This window comes from Myotis nattereri, assembly GCF_964212035.1.
Source record: "Myotis nattereri genome assembly, chromosome: 11".
Taxonomy (NCBI): Eukaryota; Metazoa; Chordata; class Mammalia; order Chiroptera; family Vespertilionidae; genus Myotis; species Myotis nattereri.
In genome coordinates this window covers 59,089,988-59,115,067 of record NC_138086.1, presented here as the reverse complement: position 1 = coordinate 59,115,067, position 25,080 = coordinate 59,089,988, and the positions used below count along the sequence as shown (strand labels likewise).

Here is a 25,080-nt window from a genome sequence, read left to right as displayed (position 1 = left end):
TCGCAGTCCAGATGGTCTTTGTCACAACTGCTCAGCTTTGTTGCTGTAGTCGAACGCAGTCACAGACAATCCATTATGAATGTGCATGGCTGTGTTCCAGTTAAACTTTATTTAAAAAGCAAGGGCAGGTTGCACGTGGCCCAGGGACTGCGGTTTGCTGAGCCCTGGCATAGGGAGCTGGACCTCATCAGTGGCGTGGCCTCCCCGCTGACAGAGGGCTCATGGCAGAGCCTCGGAGATGGTTCTGTCATTCAGAAGTCTGACCTCTGAGGAGGAATGAATGCAAAGGCGCCAGGCTTATTTACATTCAGAGCGAAAGAGCGGGGCCCACTGGGGCCTTCATGACTGTGAAGCTCAGGCACTGAGCCTGTGCTGCTGGGATAAATAACCTGGGGCAGGGTTCACAGCACGTTCCATTTGCTCAAGTCCAGAGCATGCTTCATAAGCAAAGGCAAACGCTCAAGAGCTTCTGGGAATTTGTAGTAAGTGGCATGAATTTACATTTTGCATCTCCCAGTAGAACTGTGTCAAGGGCTCCCTCTTTGCCTTCCTTCATCAGACATCCGGCATAAGTCCTAGGGACCATCCCTCCAAGAGCCCCCACGCTGGACAGAAGGCTGTCTAGGCAGCAGCTAGCTGCATGCCTGTAGCTCGTATGAAGGAAACATAAGACGAAAGTATACAGCCATCAAAATGGTCATTGCTAGATGAATAGGCTGATCAAGCACTGTGCATTCAAGGGCAATGCTGTCAGTGCTGGGAGGCGTGGATACCAGCAGGGGAAGGCAACCAAAACCCAGTGCTCCCGACTGCCTGTCACCTGGTTCTGTTCCATTCACTTTTAGTTGCTAATTGTTGTCCCTCAAGGCACCTGCCCTGTCTTGCCAGCATCTCAGACTCTCTCTCTGAGTGCCCGGCTATTTCCAAGCAGAGGGACGACTTCCGTGGCAGGGAAGGGCAGCCTGTAGCCCATGCAGCTGACATCTTAATCCAGTCCTGTAACACTGCTTATCCACACCATCCATTCGCTCCCCGCTCCCCGTCAGGTTTCCCCGGGCGGCCCACCCCTGCCGTTTACGATTCCATACGTTCTTGCTACAGCACCTATGCGTTACTCTCCTGCAGAGAGGCTGTGAGGCAGAAAAGAACCCTTTTACTAGTAAAGCCTGTATAAGTTAATGTAAGTCATAAACTCACCCACAGAATTGCCCAGGAGGCCACGGGTCAAGAGAGGTGAGGACAGTCATTAGCTAAGATGCTGGTCTGTGGGGACCCATTAGGATTTCACTCTAGGGTCTGTACGGCGGGGTGGGGTTCTCCAAGCAGATGGGGAGGCGGGGGAGGAATGAATCATTCAGGTCTCCATGGGCCTATTATGCCTGTGTCTCATCATAAACCCAGAATCTTGGGATATTGAAGCCTGCTCGTGGAGGAAGTGCATCATGTTGATTTCTCTCTGCATCATGGGAATCGCCCTCAGCATGGTTGACTGTGCCCGATATGAACGTCACTGCTAGAGGAGATGTGGGTAAACTGAACACCTTGTCTAGATGGGGAAGCCGAGCTCAGGTAGGTAAGTGACATGCTCAGGACACAGCCAACAGCAGGGTCTGCCCCTGCTTCCAGCCTGTGTGCTGCTGGGAGAGAAATACAGGAGGGGCCTCCTGGCTGCTCTGTGGCTGTGCAGCTTCTCCAGGCAGAGCGACCCTCATCACCCCAGGCAGCACCTACTCAGCGCACTCACAGCGCCTCGTGCATTAACTCCGTAGCCCTCCCCTGTCACCCTCTCCCTTTATGCAATCAGTCCCCATCCATTCGGGGAATGGGAAAACAGGTTATTATTAGCTGAGGAATAATTATGAACACATATATAATTCATTTATGTAAATGTTAGAAGTACCAACACCTTTTTCCTGTCCTCAGGCTTGTCTGAAGTGTGATCATAGTGGGGCATTTTGAGGTCTACAACCTCATCTCTTAGAATAGTATTGTTTGCTGGCTTGATTGTAGTTGTGGTATAAATCCTTAGAGCAATAGAGGTTGAATATTGTTTGCTGTTTTTTAAGAGAAATGCGTGTACCTGGTCTTCTAAAGACACACCATGGACCCCGTTGTCACTGGAGTGCTTGTCTACACTTGTCCTCCTGCCTTTATTGAACAGTGACACGTGCATGAAATGGCCAGGTGGTCGGGGTTGCAGAACTGCTTGGCATAATGCAAAACGAGCCTCCCGACCTGTGCCTCAGACAGACCGTGGCTCCACGGGCATTGCTCTCTAATGGAGGGAACTATCCAGACGAGCTCACACGCTGACAGAAGCCCGGTGCAGCGGGAGCAATGGCAGGAGCTGGCCTCACGGAGAGCTTTCTGTGGGCCAGGTGCTGTGCCAGGCACATCCCGCACAGTGAGTGCTTGCTGTACATTGAAGTGCACTTTCTCCCACTTAACAGACGAGGAAGCGGAGGGATGGAGAGGCAGAGCGCATGCCTAGCGAGAAAGTAGAGCCGAGAGTAAAACACAGGTCTCCCTGACGCTTTCAGTCCCCTGGACCTCCATGTACTCAGCCAAGTGACAATCCCAGCTGCTCCAGGGCCTGTGATTCTTGGCTGTAGCGGCTCTAGGAAACGAATGCATGCTTCTTCCTTTGGCCCTTGGCCTCCGTGGGCCATGCAGCTTCGGGAAATAGGAAGTGGGCGTCTGTCTGCCTGAAGTCCGGGAGAAACACGCGCTTTGGGAAAGGGCATGCTCGCCTGGAAGCGCTGTCCTCGGGCCTCACACCCAGGGGTTTGCCGAGGAAGACCTGTGTGAGAGGTGCGCACACCAGCCAGGCTCTAAAGCGCAGCACCCATCGCTGTGTGGAGGGTTAGCCTGGGGTCTGAAACAGAGCTGGCGCCCAGTGACTGGGGGGAGTTGGGGTACAAGTCCCCCAGCGCTCTCGCACTCTAATGGAATAACTCCGATAACTTTCTTCTCCTCCCAGAGTTCTGCAGCGGGACGAAGCTTCCCTAATCTCTCTTGGTAATGCGCCCCCCTCGGCTCCCTTCCTCCGGGGTGACCATCTCCACTCTCCTATTGCTGGCTCCGGAAGCCTCGTTTCAGGCTGTGATCCGGGGAATCCAGGACTAAGACAGCCTGCTTTCTGGCCCCCTGTGTACGTGCAGGGAACACCCATACTTAAAGTGCTGCTGTGGGTTCTAATGCAGTGAGCGGGCACACTGGCATCGAGCTCCCTCTGGGGTGCGTCGTCCGTCCTCTGGGGGATTCATGGAACCTCTCCCTACAGGAGGGCGCTCTATAGTCAGCCTGTGTACGTGCCTTTGCATCAATCGTCCACTTTGCATTTTTTCTTCCATAAATAGGAAAGCAAGCCCAATCCTTTCAATGCATATAGGCTTTTATTAGCTTGTGTTCTTGCATTACATCTGTATGTTGGGTAGATGTGTTTGCATCAGCATTGTATCATGTTAATAGGTTGGCTTGTGGCTGAGCCAAAAATTTCCTTATGGGGCTGCTATAATAACTGCCATAAAATTAGCTTGTCCTTAGAGGTGGGGGTGGGGTGATTCTGGAAAGGAGTCCCTGACGGAAGCAAGTGTCTTAGGGACAATGCAAGCTGCCCCTTCCCCGCTCCCACCCCCATGTGCAGTGAAGCATCGCCAAGGACCATGGCCCTAACCTGTTCCCCTTTCCTTACAGGTGGATGGAGTGTGTGGCAGCGGCTTAGGTCTCTCAGTGACTGCTCAGAGTGAAGCTAAGGACTCTCCTCATTCCGTAGCTTTCAGCATCCTGGGCTCCCTGAGCCTCTGCAAACCATGTATGTACCCTGAGCCCCGTAGTTGGGGATGGGGAGGGCTTTGGGGTCGGGCTCCAGATGAGCACATTAGCCAAGCCTCACCTGACAGGCAGTCAGCCTCCACAGGTGTTTGCTGGTGGCACCACTTACCTTTGCCCCTTTCGGAGAAGATTTGTTACAGAAGCTGTTTCTTTGTTGTGTCTTTCATGAATCTGGTATATGAGTGCATGCACCGAAGTATCGCAGGCTTAAGGGAATTTCCTGAATGTTCAAGGGTCCACCAGAGTGTTTAACCAGCGCAGGGCTGCGGCCAGAACCACCGTGTGAAGAGCTGTGGCTGACTCACTCCATGCACCTGAGCCAACTTGCTTACCTGCTCAGTTAGTGGGGAAATAATAATGACAGTGCACGGCATTCTATTGTTTTCCATCTAATTACGAAGAACAGCCTCCTCTGTGAATTGATGAAAGTGTTATATGGAGGGAAGGTTTCAGATAGGCTCTGGGCAAATCTGCTAACGCATGTAAATCCACCCATTACATTTAAACGGGGCTCCTTTGAAGTAGGTCATTTGGCAGAAGGACAAGGGCCTTAATCCTGTCTTTAGTTCAAACATGTTTTGCGAGATGATTTCTCCCAGCAGCCTCTTGGGGTATTAGTTTGGCCCTGATGCAAACAGGGTTAGCAGTGATCTGCGAAGCACAAAACCCCTTGTTTGGTTTCCCAGAATTTGTTTCCTAAAACGTTAAAAATTTATTTTTTGCTTTTATGTTTTAATAATGGCAGGTAACTTGATGAGACTGAAGATGTGATATTCCCTTGCTATCCTGCCCATCTCCACGGGCAGTGGGTATGCGTGTGCAGGTTGTGTACTTTCAGATCCTGAAGGGCATTGCTCACGTAAATTACTGCCTCAGAGACGGCCCCCAGCACTGAGTGTCACGGGAGCTGGCTGTTCCCACCTCCCTGATTGTCTTCCTTCACGTTGCCTGTCTGTCTACATCCTGCCCATCCTTCAATGTGCACCTTAGTTACCACGTCTTCCTATGCCGACTCCCATCTGTCTCCGCCTCCTTTGAAGAAAGTTCTGGAAGCCTTTTAAGCTCTTACCCCCGACAGTTCCTTGTAGGAACTCCCCTGCCACAGAGAGCATGAGCCCTTCCTCATTCATCTTCCCGTCTCCGCAGTGGAGCACGGCGGGTGTCACACAGCTTCTCCTTTTCCCAATGCTGCTGCTCTAACTCTCCAATTAGTTCCTGACCCCCTCGAGGGAGTGGCCGCTGCCGTCTATATGTAGCTAGTATGGTGCTGTGCGCAGGATTGGCATCCTACAGATACTGATTGTTTGATCTATGATTAAACCAGGAAGGAAAAAGAACTTCAATTGTTGGTATGTTTCTTAAGGTGAAATCAGCAGCGTCTCTACTTTGATTCCAGAAATATCTAATGGGAACCAAAGGTGTAATCTTAAAGCAGCAAGGCCCTTTCCAGGAAGTTGTCAAAATGGTCCAGAGAGAAGACAGAATTAATCATTTTTAAGCAATAATAATAAAGGAAATATCAAGCAAGGCAGCGTCAATGATTTAGAGCCCTGTGCAGCGATTCGAGGTTATTAATGTGCAAACCGAAAGGCAGAAATGCTAGAAAAGCAACACCTCTGCCCTCTTGTTAGAGGCTGAAACATTGTGAGGATTACCTGTTGTCATGGAGGAAAGTTATTCTAAACGCATATCTGACAGTGGCTGCGAGGAGTCAAGCGTTCTCTGGTAGATGCTCCAGAAAACACAGCCGCAAAACGCTGTCCTCCCATCTGTCTCCTCCTTCCCACGGAGGGTCTGTGCTGCCTCAGAAAGACAAATGCTAGTCTCTGCACGCCCCCCGCCCCCCCGGCATTTTCCCTCTCCTCTCTGATCCTGTGACAGTTACCATGGCTCCCAGCAGTTTTAGAGTCTGAGCATAAACAGGGGTGTTAGGTGGCCAGTGGTTTTGTCCTTCCCAGACTCACTCTGATTCCTCCAGAATTTTCTTTGCCGACAGCTATTGATCTACCTCACGTACACCAGTGGGGCCTGTCAATGTGGTTCATTTTCAGATTTGTACCTTGTGGTGGTGGAGGGCTGGGGGGAGAGCCATTAGTACTGGTTAGATGTCCAGTAAGAGAAGGAGCAGCCCTTTACATTGTAGTGCAATTTATAATTTCATGATTAACACCTCCACGTAAACGGGCAGCTTACTAGTACATCCGTCTTTGTGTTTGCTCTGTCTGCGCAGCTCGCATTAGGAAGTTAGGCTCTTGCCCAAATGGTCTTAGAAGTTTCTAGTATTAGATTACCTACCTGGAAGATCTGGTAAAGCCTGTGTCTCCCTTTATTTTATTTTACATTAAAAATTAATTATTTCAGAGAGAAAGGAAGGGAGAGGGAGGGAGAGAGAGAGAGACATCGATGAGCAAGAAACATTGATCTACTGCCTCCTGCACACTCTCTACTGGGGATTAAGCCCCAAACCCAGGCATGTGCCCTGACCTAGAATTGAACCTCAACCTCCGGGATGACACTCAACCAGCTGAGCTACACTGGCCAGGCCAAACCTGTGTCTCTTTTATCAAAAGTGCACTGGCATGTTTCATATAATTGGTTCTTAGCCTTTCGAAAGCCGATGGACCCCAGATTGAAAAGGATAATAATCTCTAACACACCTGTATTCCCCACTGTGCTGGCACCACTGTAGATACACTGGTGAGATAAACACATAATATCTCACTCTTTCCCTACAATAACCTACTGTGAGGCAGCTCCTGTGATTATCCTCATTTTACCGTTAAGGGAACTGAGGCCAAAGGTATCGGCTGTGTAACTTCTCAGGACGGGTAAAAGGCAGTGGGAGGATTTGAACCCAGCCAGTCTGGCCCCAGAGACCAACATACCATCCTGCTGCTCGTTTAGAATTCCTGGATTAGAAACCATAAGGAAAGACGGTAAGAAGTGAGCTATTACTAGTAAAATAAAATGCACGAAGGAGACAGATGTGATACTTCAAACAATAAAAATAAAATACACAATGCTTCTAAGTCTTTCCTAAGATTGCATGGACTCTTGACTTCATTTTATCTCTTCTTCTGTCTGCACCATAAGTAGAGACCTAAAAATCACCTTGTCCATATACCTTGAGGAAACTAGTAAACTTTACAAACTGTAAAACATTAAGGCCTATTGATCCTCCGTGTCTCCCTTGTAAATAAACCTGAAATTCTGTTGTGACCATTGTAACAGCATCAAGAGAATGTTTTAAACCTACACATCGGGAAAGTGAAACAATATCAGTTTTGGTCTGGGATGTTATGTGATGCTCACCATGTAGGGAATGACACGGAAAGTAATGGGGAATTCACTCCATATTCAGAAGAGGCATCGGTCCTCAGGAAGGTCACAGACAAAGAGGAGTCAAAGGTAAAAAATGTACAGATACCTTCCCCCCTGCCCCCCCCCCCCCCCCCCCGCCCCCAGCCTCGTCCCAAAGTCCCTGGGGATCTGAGTCAGCCTGGACCGTGCAGGTCCTGACATCACACCAGGAATAACAGAAACCCTATGACTACCACCTTTTCCCACTTCTAGATCAATGGGCATAAGAGAGAGAAGATTGAGTTAGCAGATCTGTTGATAGCAACTATGAATGATCACTCCCTAAGGGTCTCTTCCTTGAGTACTCTTTCCCTTCCCAAGGGACTGGGTCAGAGGGAGCGAATCAGACGAGTGTCACATTTTCATTTCCTACGAAAGCTCTTCCTTGCTGCTCTTGTCAGTATCACCTCTTTTAAGTAGGCTTATTTAGAAATGAAGATTGATATGCCTTAGTGTTTCTCTTTATGTGGGCTTGATATAAAGCTTCACAACAGGAAAACAAATCTTGGGGATTGCCCAGAACACATTCACGAAATGCGTGTGCTTGTAAAAATATGTGGGGGTTTCATGTTAATTTCCAATAAATATGTACTCTGTGTGAATGTATGTGCTTGTGGAGATAATTTTGATTAAATATTCCAGGTGGATTTTTTAGGTTAGACCAGTTTTGAACACAGATGATCTATTAATGGCACAGACACATATATTTTTACAGTTTGCCAGATGTTTTTATAGGCATTATTTACTCCAGCCTTTATAAGCACCCGACAGAATGGGTTTTATTATCCCTGTTTTATAGACGGGGAAGCAGGCTCAAAGGGGTGAAGTGCATGGCTGAGGTCACAGAGCTAATAAATCAATAACCGTGGGCCCAGACCCACTGTTTGTTCTAACTACTCTACAGCTATATTTAGTTTATTAAGGATGATGAAGTTATATTTTGATGGTTGGCAGTAAAAAGGGTACTTCAGGAATAACCTGTATAACCTTTATAGGATTTGGCATTTGCTTGGAGAGGCGACTATGTGGGGGAAGCTGGTGGGAACCGGATCCAGCCACAGCTGGTTCGCCGTGTCAGCAGCTGCCCTGCAGCTCACTGGGGAGGGCCTCACAGCAGCCCGGCCGCTTGGACAAGTTAAAGGGGCACCATTAGATTCTTCACATCAATCTTGTCTAATCTCAACAAGCTGAAAGTAGAAGTATTTACACAGAGCAGAACGTGGGGGCTCAGAGAGGCCAAGTGATCAATCTAAGGCCACATAACTAGACGGTAGACAAAGCTGGACTGGAACTGAGGCCCATCTGCTTCCAGAGCATGAGCCTTTCCGTCTCACCTCTGGGTCCCCGGAGCAGCCACCTGGGGCATGGCCGACTGTGTGTCAAGATAAAGTTGATATGAGCGCCATGAAAGTAGCTGGGAAGTGGGCAAGTAAGGAGGCTTGCTTAGCCTGTTCACTTCTTCCTCCTTTCTTCTTAGTAGAAATGTTTTTCTGACCACTCTCAGTAATAGCAGTTCTCAAGGTTTTTGGTCTTACGACCTTTTTACCTTCTTAAATTATTGAGGACCCCAGAGTGCTTTTGTTTATGTGGATTATATCGATGGAGACTAATTATATTAACATTTAAAACAGAAAAAAAATTAAAATATGTATAAATTTCATAATAAATCAGTTACATGTTAATGTAAATGATATGTTTTATGAAATATAACTGTTTCCCAAAACAAAACAAACTTTAGTGAGAAAAGCGGCCCGCTTTACATTCTTGTTAATTCCTTTAATGTCTGGCTTTCTGAGAGCCGCTGGCTTCTCTTATCTGCCCCTGCATTCTGTCTGCGGTAGCATCACATGTCCGTAGGCTCTGAAAAACACCAGTGCATACTCACAGGGGAATGAGACCAAAAAGTGCAGATTATATTTTAGCATTACTAAGAAAGTAGTTTTAATCTTTTAAAAAAAATATTTTTATTGATTTCAGAGAGGAAGGGAGAGGGAGAGAGAGACAAATATCAATGATGAGAGAGAATCATTGATTGACTGCCTCCTACACGGCCCCAACTGGGGATCGCATGTGACCGGGAATCGAACCGTGACCTCCTGGCTCATAGGTTGACACTCAACCACTGAGCACACTGGCTGGGCAGTTTTAACCCTGTGGAATCCTTGAAAGGGTCTTAAGGATGCCCAGATGTCTCTACACTTTGGAAATTGCTGCCCTCTACCCACTTCAGTTGGACTAGGGCCGAAGAAATAACTGACTGTTGTGTTGGAGGAAACATTACAGGTCACTGAGTCCAATCATCCATTTGATGAAACAAAATCCCATGAAGTCTAGTCTAAGCTCCCATTTCGCAAGGACAAGGACTGCCCTATGTTCAGAGGACTTTAAGTGGCTAGGAAAGCCTTTATTATGTTGAGGAGGAACGTTTTTCTCTATGGTTTCCCAATTTGGTCTTAACGCTGTATAGGACAAGTCCCATTCCTCTTTATATTTGAAAACAACTACCTCGCTGCCCCTTGAGGGCTCTCATCCTCTCCACGCTAAAGGCCTTCATGTTTAAGATCTTTGGAGACTTCCTGCTTCGAGTGTTCTCTAGCTCCAAATCTAACCTCTTCAGCATCATCAAAAAACCAATTTGAGTTCATGCAATGTTGCCAGAACCCTCTCTCTAAGGCAGATTTTCTTATGGCTTATTCTGTGCTTGGCTTGGGTCAATGTTTAACATTCACAAATAGAAGCAAGCATTTTCTTAAAGGTCTCGCTTCTGGTTGCATGATCTTCGACACCCTTCTCCAAGGCATCGTTTTATCCGTCCCTTCCCTCTCACCCCCACAGAAAGGCAGTGCTATAGGGGCCGTGCTTTAACATTTACAAACATCAGCTCACTTAATTAGCACAGAGACTGTGCACAGAGTGCACTGATGCAAATAGTATAAGAAAAACATAGAAGTTTCCATTAACCGGATTTTATGGATTACCATCTTAATGCTTCATGCCTGGTATTCTACAACCTGCTTTGCTGGCTGCCAGCTTTCAGCATCTCCCTGTTCTAAATCATTCTACATATTGATGCTAAACTCATCTTCCTTTCCTGCTGATCTGAACATGCCACCATCTGGAGTCCATTTATAGCCTCCTGTCATCCTTGGGATAATGTATTTTCCTGTGACCTTCGAGACTGCATCTGCTGAGACCTCTGTCCTGCTTTCCTCAACAAGGATGGCAGTGTTAGCTGCTCATTACAATTTTTTTCATTTATTTGTTCATTCACCCCGCATTCGCTCATGCATGCATTTATTAACTTAGCATCTACTATGTTCTAGGCTCTGCATTGCAGGGGAACACAAGGATAAATTTCTGCCTTCAAGGGATTTATAAACTCCCATACGTCTTACATGCAAACATTTAATTCAAATATAAGACAGACTGTGATAAGAGGGGAGGTAAAAGTAGATTGGTAGTTGTTGGTAAGCCCTAAGGTTTACCCAATGGGAAGAGGAGAATGAATAGAGTTTCATGAACAGAGCAGGGAGGATGGGACAGGATAGCCTGGCTTTTTTGCTGTCTGTCAAGTTAGTTATCTTATTAACTGCTCTCTTGTCTGTCTTCTTAGATATTTGAACACAAATATAGCTATATATATATATTTAGCAAAAGTGTCCTAAACTGGTAAACTTTCACACCTGACTTTTTTTTTTTTTTAAAGGAAATTTCCAGGAGAATAACCACAAATAGCATATGAAAAGGCATGAGCAGACAGATTTTATCTCAAGATTGTGAGTGTAATGAATAGAAGATAAATTTACAAGGAATGGCATCCATCCTTATCAGCCAGTGTCAGGCTGGAGCCACCAATGCAAATAGTGTAAAGAAGATGTATCATCCCAAGGGGAATATTTGCATGACGCCTGCTACGTGATGTACTACAAAAATAACAGCGCAGTATCACACAGGGTTGTCATGAACAGTTTGATGGCAGATCATTCTATTTAGGATTCTTGAAAACGAAATGAGTAAGGCTTCACATTTTTAGGTTTGAAACATGTTTCATTATTTTTCTATATTTCTCCCAATTGCATATTCATTCTACAAGAAAACATAAAAATAGCATTAGTGCCACGTACACAGTTCTGTCTGGCATTCGCATTCTCAGTAGAGGACTATGGACAGTACTGGGTTTCTATCTGCCGTCTGGTCTCCCACTGCTCAACCTTAGTCCTAGGGAAGGTCACATTCAATCCACGTTGATCATTGCATACTGACGTGTTGGCAGGCTTGAATAGGGAAATAAATTGCACTTTGGTTATCCAGTTTTGAGAGCTGGTAAAGCGATGCCAAATATCTTAAAAGGGGGAAAACGTAAAACCAGAGGATGTTGGGAAGGGATGGACTCCAAGGAGGATTCACCAAGGTGTTGGGAGGCTCATTAGCATGACAAGCATTTGTGCATTTATTAGGAGACAAGCAGGTAGTCAGGGAGTGGGGAAACACAGGGAAATCCCAGCCAAAAGGCGCTCTCTTTGATATTCAGGGTAATCACGTGAGATCACAAAAATTAAAGGAGGAAAATCCATGAGAGTCACCACTCCACAGACAACTGGGAACAGAAAGTCGTTTGCTGCATGTTCTCCGAGGGCCAACGTGGGAAGGGGTGGACTGTCTTTGCTCCTTTTCTACCCCCGAGCACAAGGTCGGGCTCCACCCTTTGCCGTCCTATTTTGGGACACAGGCATATTTATATCTCTAGTCCTTTCTCTTGAGCTGCAGCTGCTCTTGCTGGTCAGATTTTCACTTGGGTGCCCTCTAGTTTGCTCACTTTAACTGCTGTGCAAAATTAACCTCCCTCTCCCCCAGAACAGCTTCCCCTACTTCCATGACTTCTCTAAACCTGGAACCAGTTTTTAAATAGAATTTTTAAAATAGGTAACATAGTCTCATGGCTTTTTAAAAAATGTTATACATGAAAAATTTCCTCTTTCCCTTCCCCATGTAGCCAATTCCAGCCACTTGCAAGAAATTTCAAGTTTCTTCACCCGCATACAAATAATGAATATAAGCTTCTTTCCTTTTTCTTCACAAGGGATTATATTCTCCACGCCTTTCTGAACCATGTGTTCTACTGGCGTGTAACTAATACCTCTACACACAGTGCCTTCAAACAGCTCCATATTCTCCCTCATAGTTTGGTGAGCTGATAGGACCCTGCTAGCTGTCAGTTCTTGCACTGAGTTCTTGAACTGTGCGTGGTTGCAGTCAGACGCTGGTTGGCACAGGAGCTATATGAAGGCTCGGCTGGACCGGTGTCCCAGAGTGGCGCACAGATGGTCAGCAGTTGATGCTGGTTGTTGGACGGAAGCTCAGCTGCCAGAGCACCTTTGCATGAACTTGCTGTGTGTCTTGGGCTTCTCCCAGCAGGAAGCTGGGTTCCGGGTGGGAGCCTCCAAGGAGTGAGCATTCCAAGAGAGCAGGAAGTGGAAGCTACCAGGACAATAAGGACTACTTACAGAACTGGCACCGTTGCCTCTGCTGTATTCCATTGGCCAAGGTAGCCACAGGGCCTGCCCAAGTTCAAGGGGATGGAGAAATAAGCCTTGTGTCTTCAGGGGGGTGAGTGGCAAGATCATATTGGAGAAGCTCTTGGGGATAGGCATACAGTGTTGGCCATCTTTGTAAAATAAAATCTGCAGCACCACCTGAAATCCTTCTCTACTCCTCCAAACACACATGTCAGAAGCCTAAGGAACTTCCTTTTGTAAAGTCTAACATCTAACCTCCCCCCTGTTGCCATTGACTCCCCTGATTCAGACCTTCATCTCTTTTTAGCTAGTTAATTGTCAGAGTTACCTTCCTGGTCCCTTCCAATATCCCTTCACTGCAAATAGGCAATAAAACTTGTATTTTCTTACACAGGTATTTCCATAAAATTTAGCTTTGATGATGTCCTAAGTAGAAATTGGCTCAAGTACTACAGTGGTTTTGTTTGATCTGTGTGATGTTGGCATATATAATATTTACTTCTTTTTTTTTTTAACTTTCAGCATTGCAAAATCCAGATTAGGCTCCTTTTGAAAAACTGGGTTCTCATATGTGGAAATTCAATTACTAAACTAATATGTTCTAGATACTGAACAAAAGAGAAAAATATCGGTCCCTGAGGAGAGGCAGACAATGGACAAATGAACAAGTAAAAGATATACAATGTTGTGTGGCCATAAGCTCTGTGGAGGGACAGGAAGGGGACAATAAAGGAGTGGGTGGGGGCCCTGGCTGGTTTGGCTCAGTGGATAGAGTCGTACTGCAGACTGAAGGGTCCCGGGTTCGATTCCAGTCAAGGGCACATGCCCGGGTTTCAGACTCGATCCCAGTGGGGAATCACTGGGGGGCATGCAGGAGGCAGCCAATCAATGATTCTCATCATTGATATTTCTATCTCTCTCCCCCTCTCCCTTTCTCTCTGAATTCAATAAAAATATATTTAAAAAAAGAGTGGGTGGGGAAGGCTACAATTTTAAGTCACATGTCATGGAAGGCACCACTGAAATGAGGCATTTCAGTTAAAAACTTGAGTAGAGAAAGGGAAATATGGGTTATGGGGAAATATGGGTTAAAGGGAAAAATAGCCTGTGGTGACAGGATTGAAGGCCTTCCGCAGTGTCAGCAGCACCCGTTCTGATATTATCTCCTGCTCCCCATGATATCATGGGTCGCTCTCTCCCACCAGTGTGACACAAGCCGTGCTTAGCTAGGTTTGGCATTGTTCTCACGGTTTTCTGCTTTACTAGAAGGACCCTCCCTCCTTCCACCTGGTTGAATCTTCCCCACTAGCTTTCAGGCACAGTTTAGAGGGCCTTCATGGACTTTTCTCTGCCCATCCTAGGCCAGAAGCATTTCTCGCTCCTGTGGCTCGGAATCCCCATTATCCACACTCACTTGGCAATTACCAAGCATACAAGGCAACCCTTTGTTTTTCTTTATGTTTATTTTCTCCTGGGCCAAATCTAAGGTCTTTGCAGTCAAAGGTCACAGGTCATGCTTCCTTTCTCCTGACATGGCCACATTTCCATATGCATTTGCCATGCATCTCCCCGTGAGTGGTTAAGGGGACACAGTAAACCAGCTCAGGGCCCTGACTTCCTGTAATCCTTACTTGTCCACGTTATTTATTTATTTGTTTTTTTAATGTGAGTAAGCTTGTTCAATTCTTACAAGTCTTAGGCCCTAACTGGCCTTTGTTGAAGACGTGGGGCATGGAGACCCACGCCGCCTGGATTTGAAGGCCCTGCTGGAAGTTTCCTCTCCGGGCTCACTATCCTGGCATGTGGAACGGTGTAAACAGTGATTCACACCGTGCTGGCCTTCAGTTTACCCAGCACATTCATCACCGCACCAGGCTTTCAGGGATGTCAGGTTCCAACACGTTAGCTGGGATTCACCTTCGGGTCACTAGACGCGCACCTATTTTGCTATAACAATGCAAGTTTTCTCCTCTGGTCTTTTCAGGCCGAGTGTGCCCAAGAGGGGACAGGGTAGTGGGGGCCATGCGGTCTCCATGGTGTTTGACTTGGGGCAGAACGCAGAGCCTATGTTGAAGTTCTTGGGTGCAAAGCTTTTCTAGTGATGGCGATTGTGATTTGGGGCTGGGCTGTGCAAAAAGCACGGAGGGTTCGCGGGGAGGGCGTGGCTCAGACTTCCGGCCACTCGATCGAAGTCCAAGTCCGCCCTGGCCGTTGGAAAAGGCAGTGAATGGGGCCTTCAGCCTGAAGGGAACTGGAGTTGGGGGTGGGTAGCAAAGTGGGTTTGGTGGAGGATTCTGGGAACCCCGTCTATGGATGAGACGGCGTCCAGGGTGTCCTACCCTTTTCCTCTCAGGTTCCTGGAGTGGCTGAGGGGTCCAGATCCTCAGGCCAAGGTGAGCCACAGGAGAGGGCGGGGCGGCGCGGGGCGGGGCCGGCGCACCTGGGCGGGGAGGGGAGGGGAGGGGAGGGGAGGGGAGGCGCGCGGGGCTGAGCTAGGCAGGGGCCCCGCGCGCGCCAATGGGCCGCAGCTGGCAGCGCGCCCTGCGCCCGAGCCGCAGTCGCGCCCTCTCGCTGCCTGGAGAAGGCGCGCGGAGGCGGCGCGGGCGACAGGAGCTGCGGGCGCCGCGGCCGCCGCCAGGGCATGAGGATGGCCGTGGGCTCCGTCAAGATGCAGCCGCCGTGCGAGAGCCCGGCCCTGGCCCGGGCGGTGGCGGTGGCGGCGGCGGACAGCGCCCTGCGCCGCAGCCCCAGCGCCCGCGAGCCCGAGCGCGAGCAGCCGCCCGCCCCGCCGCGGCCGCGGCTGCGGGACCTGCCGGCGCTGCTGCGGAGCGGGCTCACGCTGCGGAGGAAGCGGAGCGTCGCCGGCGGCCGGGTGAGTGGCCGGCCGGGTCCGGCCCGAGTGGGCAAGGGCGGCGCGCACGTGGTGCCCGCGCCCACCTTCGGGAGGGCTCGGGGGGCGTCTGGAAGTTGGGGGGTGGCGGAAGGACCCACCTTGTGCGGGAGTAGGCAGAAGAGGTGCTGGGACGCGCCGGCGAGGTCGTAGGGGGTCCGGGTGAGCGGCGGTTCCCCTCCCCCCAGATGCACCTGACTGAACCCAAGCACACCTGGGTTCCCGTCGCCGCCCGACCCGGACCCGGACCCGGACCCGCGCCGCCGGAAGAGGGCCGCTGCCTCTCCCCACGGGAGGCTGCAGGTGTGCGGTGCCTCGCGGCGGCCAGCCCCGTCCAGGCAGCAGCATTGGGGCCCACGTGCGGGGTCCCAGTTTGCAGGAGGCGGGGACGTGTGTGCTTGTTTGGGACGCCCCGCTGCAAGCTCTGGGCATCGGGACTGGTTCTGGCTGCCGCCGGGACCGTGGGGGGCACCCTGGAGTGGGACGTTACCCCTTACGAAGGAGCTGCTAGCTCCCTGGCTCCGGAGTCTCCAGCTCTTAGCGCTCGGCGGCGACGCCCCCTTGCACAGGAGGGTGCACGCCCCCCAAATCTTAAATCTTAATACTGTCTGACGGTGTGTTCAGATATGATTTTGTGTGTGTGTGTGAGTGTCCCTCGTTGGGGTTTAAGAGCATCTGATGGCCCAAGCAGGTCAGTCAGACATGTTTTGTGTGCGAGAAGCAATGGCCTGCGGACCTCCTGGCGTCTCCCACTGGCCACGCAGGAGGCTCAGCACCTGCTGGCCCTCAGGTCTCCCTTCTCACCAGGCTTCGGGGGCACCGTTGGTGGGTTCTACTCAGTCTTTAAAAAAATGTGTCATTATTAATCAGGCTTTACTGAGAAGCTGCAACAAGGTAGATTTGGGGGCTAGAACTTAACAAACGAAGTCTTGGCTGTCTGCCTTTGAAAGAAAGACATCCGTGGGGACTTTTAGCTCTTGCACAGGGCGCTGGTGGAAGCTTGAGAGCCAGGGAGAATCACTGGTTCTGCTGTGGCTTCCTGTGGGTCGAGGAGGGTCTGAATTCACGTAGGTCTCCAACCTCTCTAGGCTCTTCTTCCTTTCTTAGGCATTTCCTTTCCCACGGTGGGATGGCTGTACATGGTCTACCTCAGAAAGATGTTCTGGGGATTAGCTGGGCGTAGTAGGGTGTCTTTGGGTTCATGACCGGGGGCATTTTTTTTTTATAATATATATTTATTGATTTTGGAGAGGAAGGGAGAGGGAGAGACGGATAGAAACATCAGTGATAAGAGCAAATCACTGATCGGCTGCCTCTTGCACACCCCACACTGGGGATCATGCCCACAACCCCCGGCATGTACCCTGACCGGGAATCGAACCAGGATCTCCTGGTTCATAGGTCAACGGTCAACCACTGAGCCGTGCTGGCCGGGCTGAGCAGGGGAGTTTGAGTATTGCCCACAAGTGACCTCCCGGTGTAGCATAGGGGATTGCCTGCAAAGAATACGAGGAACTGTGTCCCAAAGATGTGACAAGAACCAGAGCTGTAGACTTTGCAGGAATCCAGGGAAAAGTAGGTCAGATCGCACTCCTGTTATCCCGACAGTTACTTCTCCGTGGCACGGCGCACGGAGGCACGCGGGCGGCCAGGCAGGCTGGGAAGGGAATGCCCAGGCTTCTGTGTGAACAGGTCTTAGTGTCCATCTGCACGGAGCCAGCGGTTCTCGCCGCCTGCGGTGATGCCGTGTGCCTTGCCAATATGCAAGTTTACACTTATCTTCTCAATTATTCTGAATATGGTTACTTCAAGTAATGTATACTTTATTAACCTTTCTTCAGTTCTGATACTGTATTCTCTTTGAGACAGTCCAAACACATTTCATAGGTGCATGGCCAGTTAATAATTGGGGGAAGATTGTCAAATTTTCCATGGTTGGAAACTCATACTTTTCACCGGTCTTGCCCTCCTTTGGCTTTGGAACTTGGAACCTTCCATAACGAAAGTGTAGGAATGTGCAAGAAAGAATGATGGGTGAAATGTGTGCCGGTATTAGTCTGCTCAGGCTGCCATAACAAAGTGCCCTAGACTGGGTGGCTTAAGCAGCAGAAATGTATTTTCTCACAGTTCTGGATGCTGGGAAGTCCACGATCAAGGTGCCAGCTGATTTGGTTTCTGGTCAGAGCTCTCTTCATAGGCTTGTAGATAGCTGCCTCCTCCCTGCGTCCTCACATGGCCATTCCTCATGCACATGGAGAGAGAGAATCTCTCTCTTCCTTTCCTTATAAGCCCACTAATTCCATCACAGAGGCCCCACCCTCATGACCTAGTCTAACCCCCCCAACCCCCGACTCCATCTCCAAATACTATCACATTGGGTTTAGGTCTTCACGTTATGGACTTTGAGGAGACACACATTCAGCCCATAACAGAAGTGCTTTGAAGAACTATATGTACCAAACCAGTTGGTGACTTGTGAGCATCTGAGGTAATTTGATTAGCCCCTTGGTTAGGGCAGTGAGGCTAATGCAAACGACTCATGGCTATGTCTTCTCTGGACCTTTTGTTTTGTATCTCATGGGCTGCACCTCCAGATTACAGCTGAGTGATTGTACGGACACGTTAACATGAAATCATTACCCCTGGTTTAAAAAAATAAAAATAAAAAGCAGCTCTGTGCATTACACAAATTGGTATGAAAGTTTGCAATTTCTGCATTGACCAAGATCTCGTTGAGGATCTGGTAGCTTTTGTCCACGCTGCCTTGGGCTCTCACAAATCTGATAGCAGCTGTCATCCTGTAAGCTCTTCGGGGGTTGTGTTGCCCAACCAGAATGCCTTGTAGGCAATCTCTTCCTGGGAAAATCAGGCTGACATTTGGTTAATACTGCAGAACCCCAGGGTTCCTGGGTTCAGTAACTTCTAATCACATTGGATTCCAAATGCACACTGATTAAAACTCTTTGCACCTCTTTAGGCTAAGTGGGGAATTACTAAATTTTGACCTGTGGGAGGACCCTAGCTACTGCTTAAAAATTAGTGGTACGATAAGGCACAGCTTGAATTCCCACCAAAACCCTTTATTCATTTGTTGAGATTATGAAAAATCAGTATAATAAGCATCCAGGCTTCACAGTTACTAACATTTGCCAGTCTTGTTTCATTTATTTCCTCTTTCTCCGCTTTTTGGTGGAGGCTTGTGTATTTTAAGGTAAAATCTAAAATATTATGTCATCTCACTCATAAATGTTTCAGTTTATATCACTGATAAGGACTTTTTCCCTTTAAAGAAACAACTTCTGTGCCTTTTTTTATACACAAAAATGTTAACAATAATCCTTAATATAATTCCCATATTCACATTTCCTTTTACTTATGATTTGTTGGATTCAGGAACAAAATAAGGTCCTTAGGTGTTGAAATATTTTATTTGTCGTCCCCTATCCCCTGCCTGGTTTTTCATGCCATTGATTTGTTGGGGAGAGTAGATCATTTTCCCAGTAGAATGTCCCATTTTCTGGGCTGATTTCTTACCATGGTGTTGTTTCACTTGTTGCTCTATTCTCCATTTCTCCTGTAAGCTGGCAGTTACATGTAGAGGCTTGATTAGATCCAAGTTCAAAGGCAAGCATCCTTCGTAGGTGGTGCTGCGTAAAATCCATTGCATCACATCACAAGATGCATGATGTCTAGATGGTTCTTTTTGAGATGTTAAGATTGATTATCGGATTGAGGTAGAATCAGCTTACCTTTCAACCTTTTGCCTAATCATTTTAGCATCATAGATGATTGTAGCCTAGATCTAAATCTATGATTCCTCTTTTTAAAAATGTTTATCGTTTTTATTGATGTAGTTGACATATGACATTATATTAATTTCAAGTGTACAACATAACGGTTGAATATTTGTAGATATTGTGAAATGGTCACCACAATAAGTCTCGTTAACATCCATCACCACACATAGTTGCAGAATTTTTTTTCTTGTGATGAGAACTTTTAAGATTTACTGTCTTAGAAACTTTCAAATATGCAATACAGTATTATTAACAATAGTTGCCAGGCTGTACATCATATCCCCTGACATTTATTTTTATAACTAGAAGTTTGTACCTTTGACTTCCTTCACCCATTTTGCTCACCCCACATGCACCCTCCAAACCTCCACCTCTGGCAACCAGCAGTTTGTTCTCTGTATGTGAGCTTGTGTGTGTGTGTGTGTGTGTGTGTGCGCACGCACGCGTGTGTATGTGTTTTAGATTCCACATATAATGAGAGCATATGTCTTTTTCTGTCTGACTCATTTCACTTAGCCTAATACCCTCAAGTTCCATCTATGTTGTTGCAAATGGGAAGATTTCATTCTTTTTAAATGGCTAAATGATAGTCCATTGTATATATACCACATTTTCTTTATCTGATCCTCCATCTATGGACATTTAGGTTGTGTCCATGTCTTGGCTATTGTAAGTAATGCTGCAGTGGACATGGGGGTGCAAGTTAGTGTTTTTGTTTTTGAGAAAGATACCCAGTAGTGGAGTTGCTGGATCCTATGCCAGTTCTATTTTTAATTTTTTGAGGAACTTCCTTATTGTTTTCCATAGTTGCTGCACCAATTTACATTCCCATCAACAGTGCACAAGGATTCCCTTTCCTCCACATCCCACATCCTCACCAGCACATGTTATTTCTTGTCCTTTTTGTATCACTCCTCCTGCATTTATTAATTGGAATTCTGTCTGTAAAAAACTCACCCTCATGGACTATCTGAGTCTCCTGAAATTTAGATTCTGCAGGAAAGACAGGGAAAAGGCTTAATTTTTTTTCCTTTAATCAATTTTCTGAATAATGATTTGTGCTCCGTTAGATAATCAATGTTTCTCTTTTTAATGTATCATTAAGAACTGTGGATCTTAATGTATTTGTTTCAGTCCACTGCAGTCAGTATTCTTTCTGATGCTCAATTTGCCCTCGTCTCCTGTATACTGTTACGAAGGCCCCAGTAGTGTCTGATACTTTCTTGCTTTCTGGTACAAGATATTCGAAGCTTATCTTGTCCATTCCGGGCTTTGGACCTGAAGTCAGCCATTTTCCCAAGGAGAACTAATTCTTTTTACTGAAAACCATTTATCTCCCCTGATTTTTGCTCCTCTTAGTAGTTATATTATTTTTACCTTGGTCTTAAGCCTTTCATCTTAAGTGTTTGTCTCTTTTAAATCCTCATCAGGCTGTGTCTAAGACCGTCATTTTCTCCCTCTAATAAAATAGCTGGTGACGACCACCCCCTCCGTCTGTATCTCCTGCCAGAACCCTGGCTCCAACTTTTCCTGAGCTTTGGCCTCCGTGATCTTTTCTGCGGTGCTCTGCCACCTTCTTCAGCTCCTGGAAATCTGTTCATTTCCAGCAGCCAGAGGGCTCACCGATGTGCCACCGTGTTCCTCAAAGCCCAGCCGCGATTCTCAGACTTTGGACTGGCTTCTCTCCCCGATCTCTTCCCCGTCCACCCTTCCCTCGGGCAGGGTCCCTGACCTGGCTGGTGAGGCTGGAGAGACTGGCCGCACTGCTGCTGGCTCTGTGCCGACATCCTCTCATTTCCATCTGCGTCACTACCCGGAAAAGTCCCTCTCCACGAGGAACAAGGTAGCCCGTCGCCCTGTCCAGGGTGAAGCGCGTTACCTGGGACTTCATCCCTCCTCTGCCGGAAGTAAGGCTGTGCTGATTGAGAAACACTGGCTGCTCCAGTTGACCGGCAGGCCCCACTCATAGTCATGTTATACACAGATCTTCCAGGCAACGCATGTACTTTGTTCTTTGTATTTAAATTAAAAGCAATGGCTGACACTTCATGACACTTAACTGCGGTGCCATGCGTGTTCTGATATAAACTTCTTCGAACCCTCACACCAAGTCTGTGAGTTGCATTCTGGATGTTGTTATTTGCATTCTACAGATGAGGGAAGGGAAACATGCAACTTCTTAAGGTCACAGAGTGGGTGGGGGGAGGGAGGTTTGAATCCAGCCATTCTGGTTCCATAGTCCATGCTCTGAATTGACTCTGGTTTTCCTCAGATGCACTGAGGGCAAAGGGTATATTTACTCTGAACTGCCATAGCCTTAGAGTACCTGCTGCTACCACCCGGTCACCCCCAGAGAGGCAGGTCATGCCATTGGTAATGCCAGACGTGAATGTTCTTTTCATTTGAGCACACAAATGCTGGGGATAGACCTGCTGGGTGTGAGGGCAGGCAGGGAGGGGGAGTACATATTGTGTTCATAGGAGAATGGTAACTAATACTAAAATTAAAAGTAGCATTCTGGGTGTCATAAGCAGAAATCAGCCAGGCCCACCTTAATCAAAGTCAGTCCAAAAGGCTTATGAATTTACCTGTTTAAATAAGGTCACTAAGGCAGGCTGGCATCTTCCAGGGAAGGTGAGTCAGATCAGACACGAGGGACACATGTTGATATTATTTCAGAAGCATTGACTGTCTACCAGCTCTAGCCTTGACAGTATTATACAACTACTAGAGGCCCGGATTTGTGCATGGGTGGGGTCCCTCAGTCTGGCCTGTGCCCTCTCGAAATCTGGGATCCCTCGAGGGATGTCGGACTGCCAAGGGATGTAGCAGTGACGAAGCGGCAGGCAGCCAGGGAGGAGCCCCAGCCAGGGCCAGGCGCAGCTCTGCTCCTGGCCCCGCTGCACCTGCCGCTGCTGCTCCTGCCCAGTAGCACTGCCTTGGAGGTGGGAGAGGCTCCCACCGTTGCAGCTGCGCTCACCAGCTGTGAGCCTGGCTTCTGGCTGAGTGGCGCTCCCGCTGTGGGAGCGCACTGACCACCAGGGGGCAACTCCTGCGTTGAGCATCTGCCCCCTGATGGTCATTGCACATCATAGTGACCGGTCGTTCGGTCCTAACAGTCGCTTAGGCTTTTATATACATAGATGTTGACCATGGCTACAAATAAACACCATGGATGCCACCTCTAAAAATATTTAGTTGGGGAGAAGGAAAAGAAATGATAGATTCATTTATTCTCTTTTAATTTCATGTGAATTTTAGCAAAGACACTCAATGGCAAGTTCATGCTGTACTTACTCATTTCTTTGTCTTACTTCTGACACTCACACAGGTGGTGGCTGCTTAATTAGACCAGAGGGAAAGAGCCTGGGTTACGGCTTCAGAATAGGCCTTGAATCCCAGTGCCATCGCTCTGTATCCTTGCATGACATCCTCTGAGCTCTTTAAGCCTCAGTTTCTTCTTCTGTAATGAGATGCACTATGGGTCAGGTTTTCCAAGAATAGAGATAAGACATAGAAAGTTTGGGGCACACTGGAGCTTAAACTTTTCCTTCCCCAGCTGGGTGCTTATTCTAGGGGAATGGGCTTTCGTAGACATATTTATGGGAAGCTAGGCACAAAAATTTTTTTTTGCTTTCGTATGCAACGTCAGATTCTATATTTTTAAAAATTGGGATATCCTAACAGATAGTGAGTATTTAAGGTGGTGCCTAAATAATGGTGCCATACATAATAGTCTGAGTTTCTCACTTGCACCATCTCTTCAATTGGCAGTAATTGGTAATTTGTGTAGCTAAAAATAGGTGGAAAGGTGGGAGGTAAGTCATTGGTGATGACTTTGAGGTTTCTTTTTTGCTTTAATACAATATCTGCATAATAACCCTTGTTAGGGATACGATAATCTCAGTAATATGTGATCTGGAAGTAGTTTGTGAGAAGTTATACAATTTTCTCTGAAGGTAAAATAGTTAAAATCAATGACCTAACTTTTTGCGGTAATTTAGTGTTATGAAAAATCATTCATAAATGGATATGGAAAAGGGAAAGTCCGCAGATGCCATTGTGGACACTGGCATATCTTTATTAGATTGAAACTTCAATAGTCCCCTACAGGGAGGAAATTACAGTCCAGAGAAATTAAATAACTTTTTCATGGTCACCCAGCAAGGAAGTAGGAGAGGCAGAAGAGAGCTCAGGGCTGTCTAATACAGCCGGGGCAAACTACGGCCCGCGGGCCGGATCCAGTCTGTTTGAAATGAATAAAACTAAAAAAAAAAAAGACCGTACCCTTTTATGTAATGATGTTTACTTTGAATTTATATTAGTTCACACAAACACTCCATCCATGCTTTTGTTCCGGCCCTCCGGTCCAGTTTAAGAACCCATTGTGGCCCTCGAGTCAAAAAGTTTGCCCACCCCTGGTCTAATACCAAAATCTGTGTCTTTTCCACAATACCATGTAATCTAAGACTTTGACATAATTATAACACATGGTTGATTGAAACAACGGATGCACCGGACATTCCGAGGCTTAGTGTAAAACCCAGCGGGCTCGCTTTCAAATGCCTTCAGTAATGGCTTCCAGGACACTAGTGCCCTGGTGCATGAATTCATGCACATTGAAAGGAAATTAATTAGAAGAAATATTTTAATATCACTATTTGCATCTTGCTAATGAAAAGAAAATAGGATTCCACTGAGTCTCCTATCTACCTACTCCAGGACTTCTGTGAGGATCAAATGAGATGAGGCACGGGAAGATGCTTCCCAAACATTTGGTTAAATTGTAAAATGTTTGCACCTGGCAATAAAGCAAGTCGGGTTCCTGGCCTGAAGATACTCCAAGGATGCTAGTTGCTAGGGACAGGAAGCTGGGTGTTGCTACATGACATCATTACTTGGTGCCCACAGCCACTGTTTCCAGGCTGGACTGGGCTGGGGGCCACATTTTGCGCCATGGAGTCTTGGCAGCGTTGGCTGAGATTTCGTGGGGTGTCGCTCCAGGGTGGTGGTGGGGCCTGTGTCCCACTTGGGGGAAGTCAAATGTTGGTTTGTCAGCGCCAAGTCCATGGTGCCATTTATTTTTAAATGGCCAGTGCACATCATGGCAGCTCCTGGATTGAGTGTCTGCCCCCTGGTGGTCAGTGCGTGTCATAGCTACTGGTCAGCTGGACGGACCATTAGCCTTTTATGTATATAAAGGGTGTCCCAAAATTCACGCAAGAAGTAACTTTGATAGAAAAGAAAGGTTTATAATTAAAAATTGTAAATTTTTTATTGATTCATAAAGTATACAGTATAGGGTTATGTATGGAATAGCATAGCAGGTAAATGGCCTCCACGGTTTTGCTGGCACATACGCACTCTTTTGTTGAAATTTTCCATGACTGTTTTGCATAAATGTGACTGAATTTCGATGAGGCTCATTTTCATCTTGATGGCTTGGTTAATCGACAAAATTGTCGCATTTGGGGTTCAGAAAATCCACGAGTGATTGTTGAGAAACAAATGCATCCACAACATATCACTGTTTGGTGCGGATTTTGGTCTGGAGGCATCATCGGACCATTCTTCTTCGAAAATGCAGCTGCTCAGGCAATAACAGTTAATGGTGCTCGCTATCGCAACATGATAATCCAGTTTTTATGTATGCTATTCCATACATAACACTATACTGTATAAT

General features: G+C 47.3%; 1 protein-coding gene across 1 annotated transcript in view; it reads left to right on the top strand.

The window, feature by feature from the left end:
• Positions 1-15,176: 15,176 nt before the first annotated feature.
• RAPGEF5 (Rap guanine nucleotide exchange factor 5) overlaps positions 15,177-25,080 on the top strand; it is a 199,741-nt gene continuing 189,837 nt past the window's right edge. Inside the window, exon 1 of the mRNA XM_081102021.1 lies at positions 15,177-15,582. Coding sequence (XP_080958147.1) covers positions 15,352-15,582 — 231 coding nt within the window. The 5' untranslated portion in view covers positions 15,177-15,351. The remainder of the gene's footprint in view (positions 15,583-25,080) is intronic.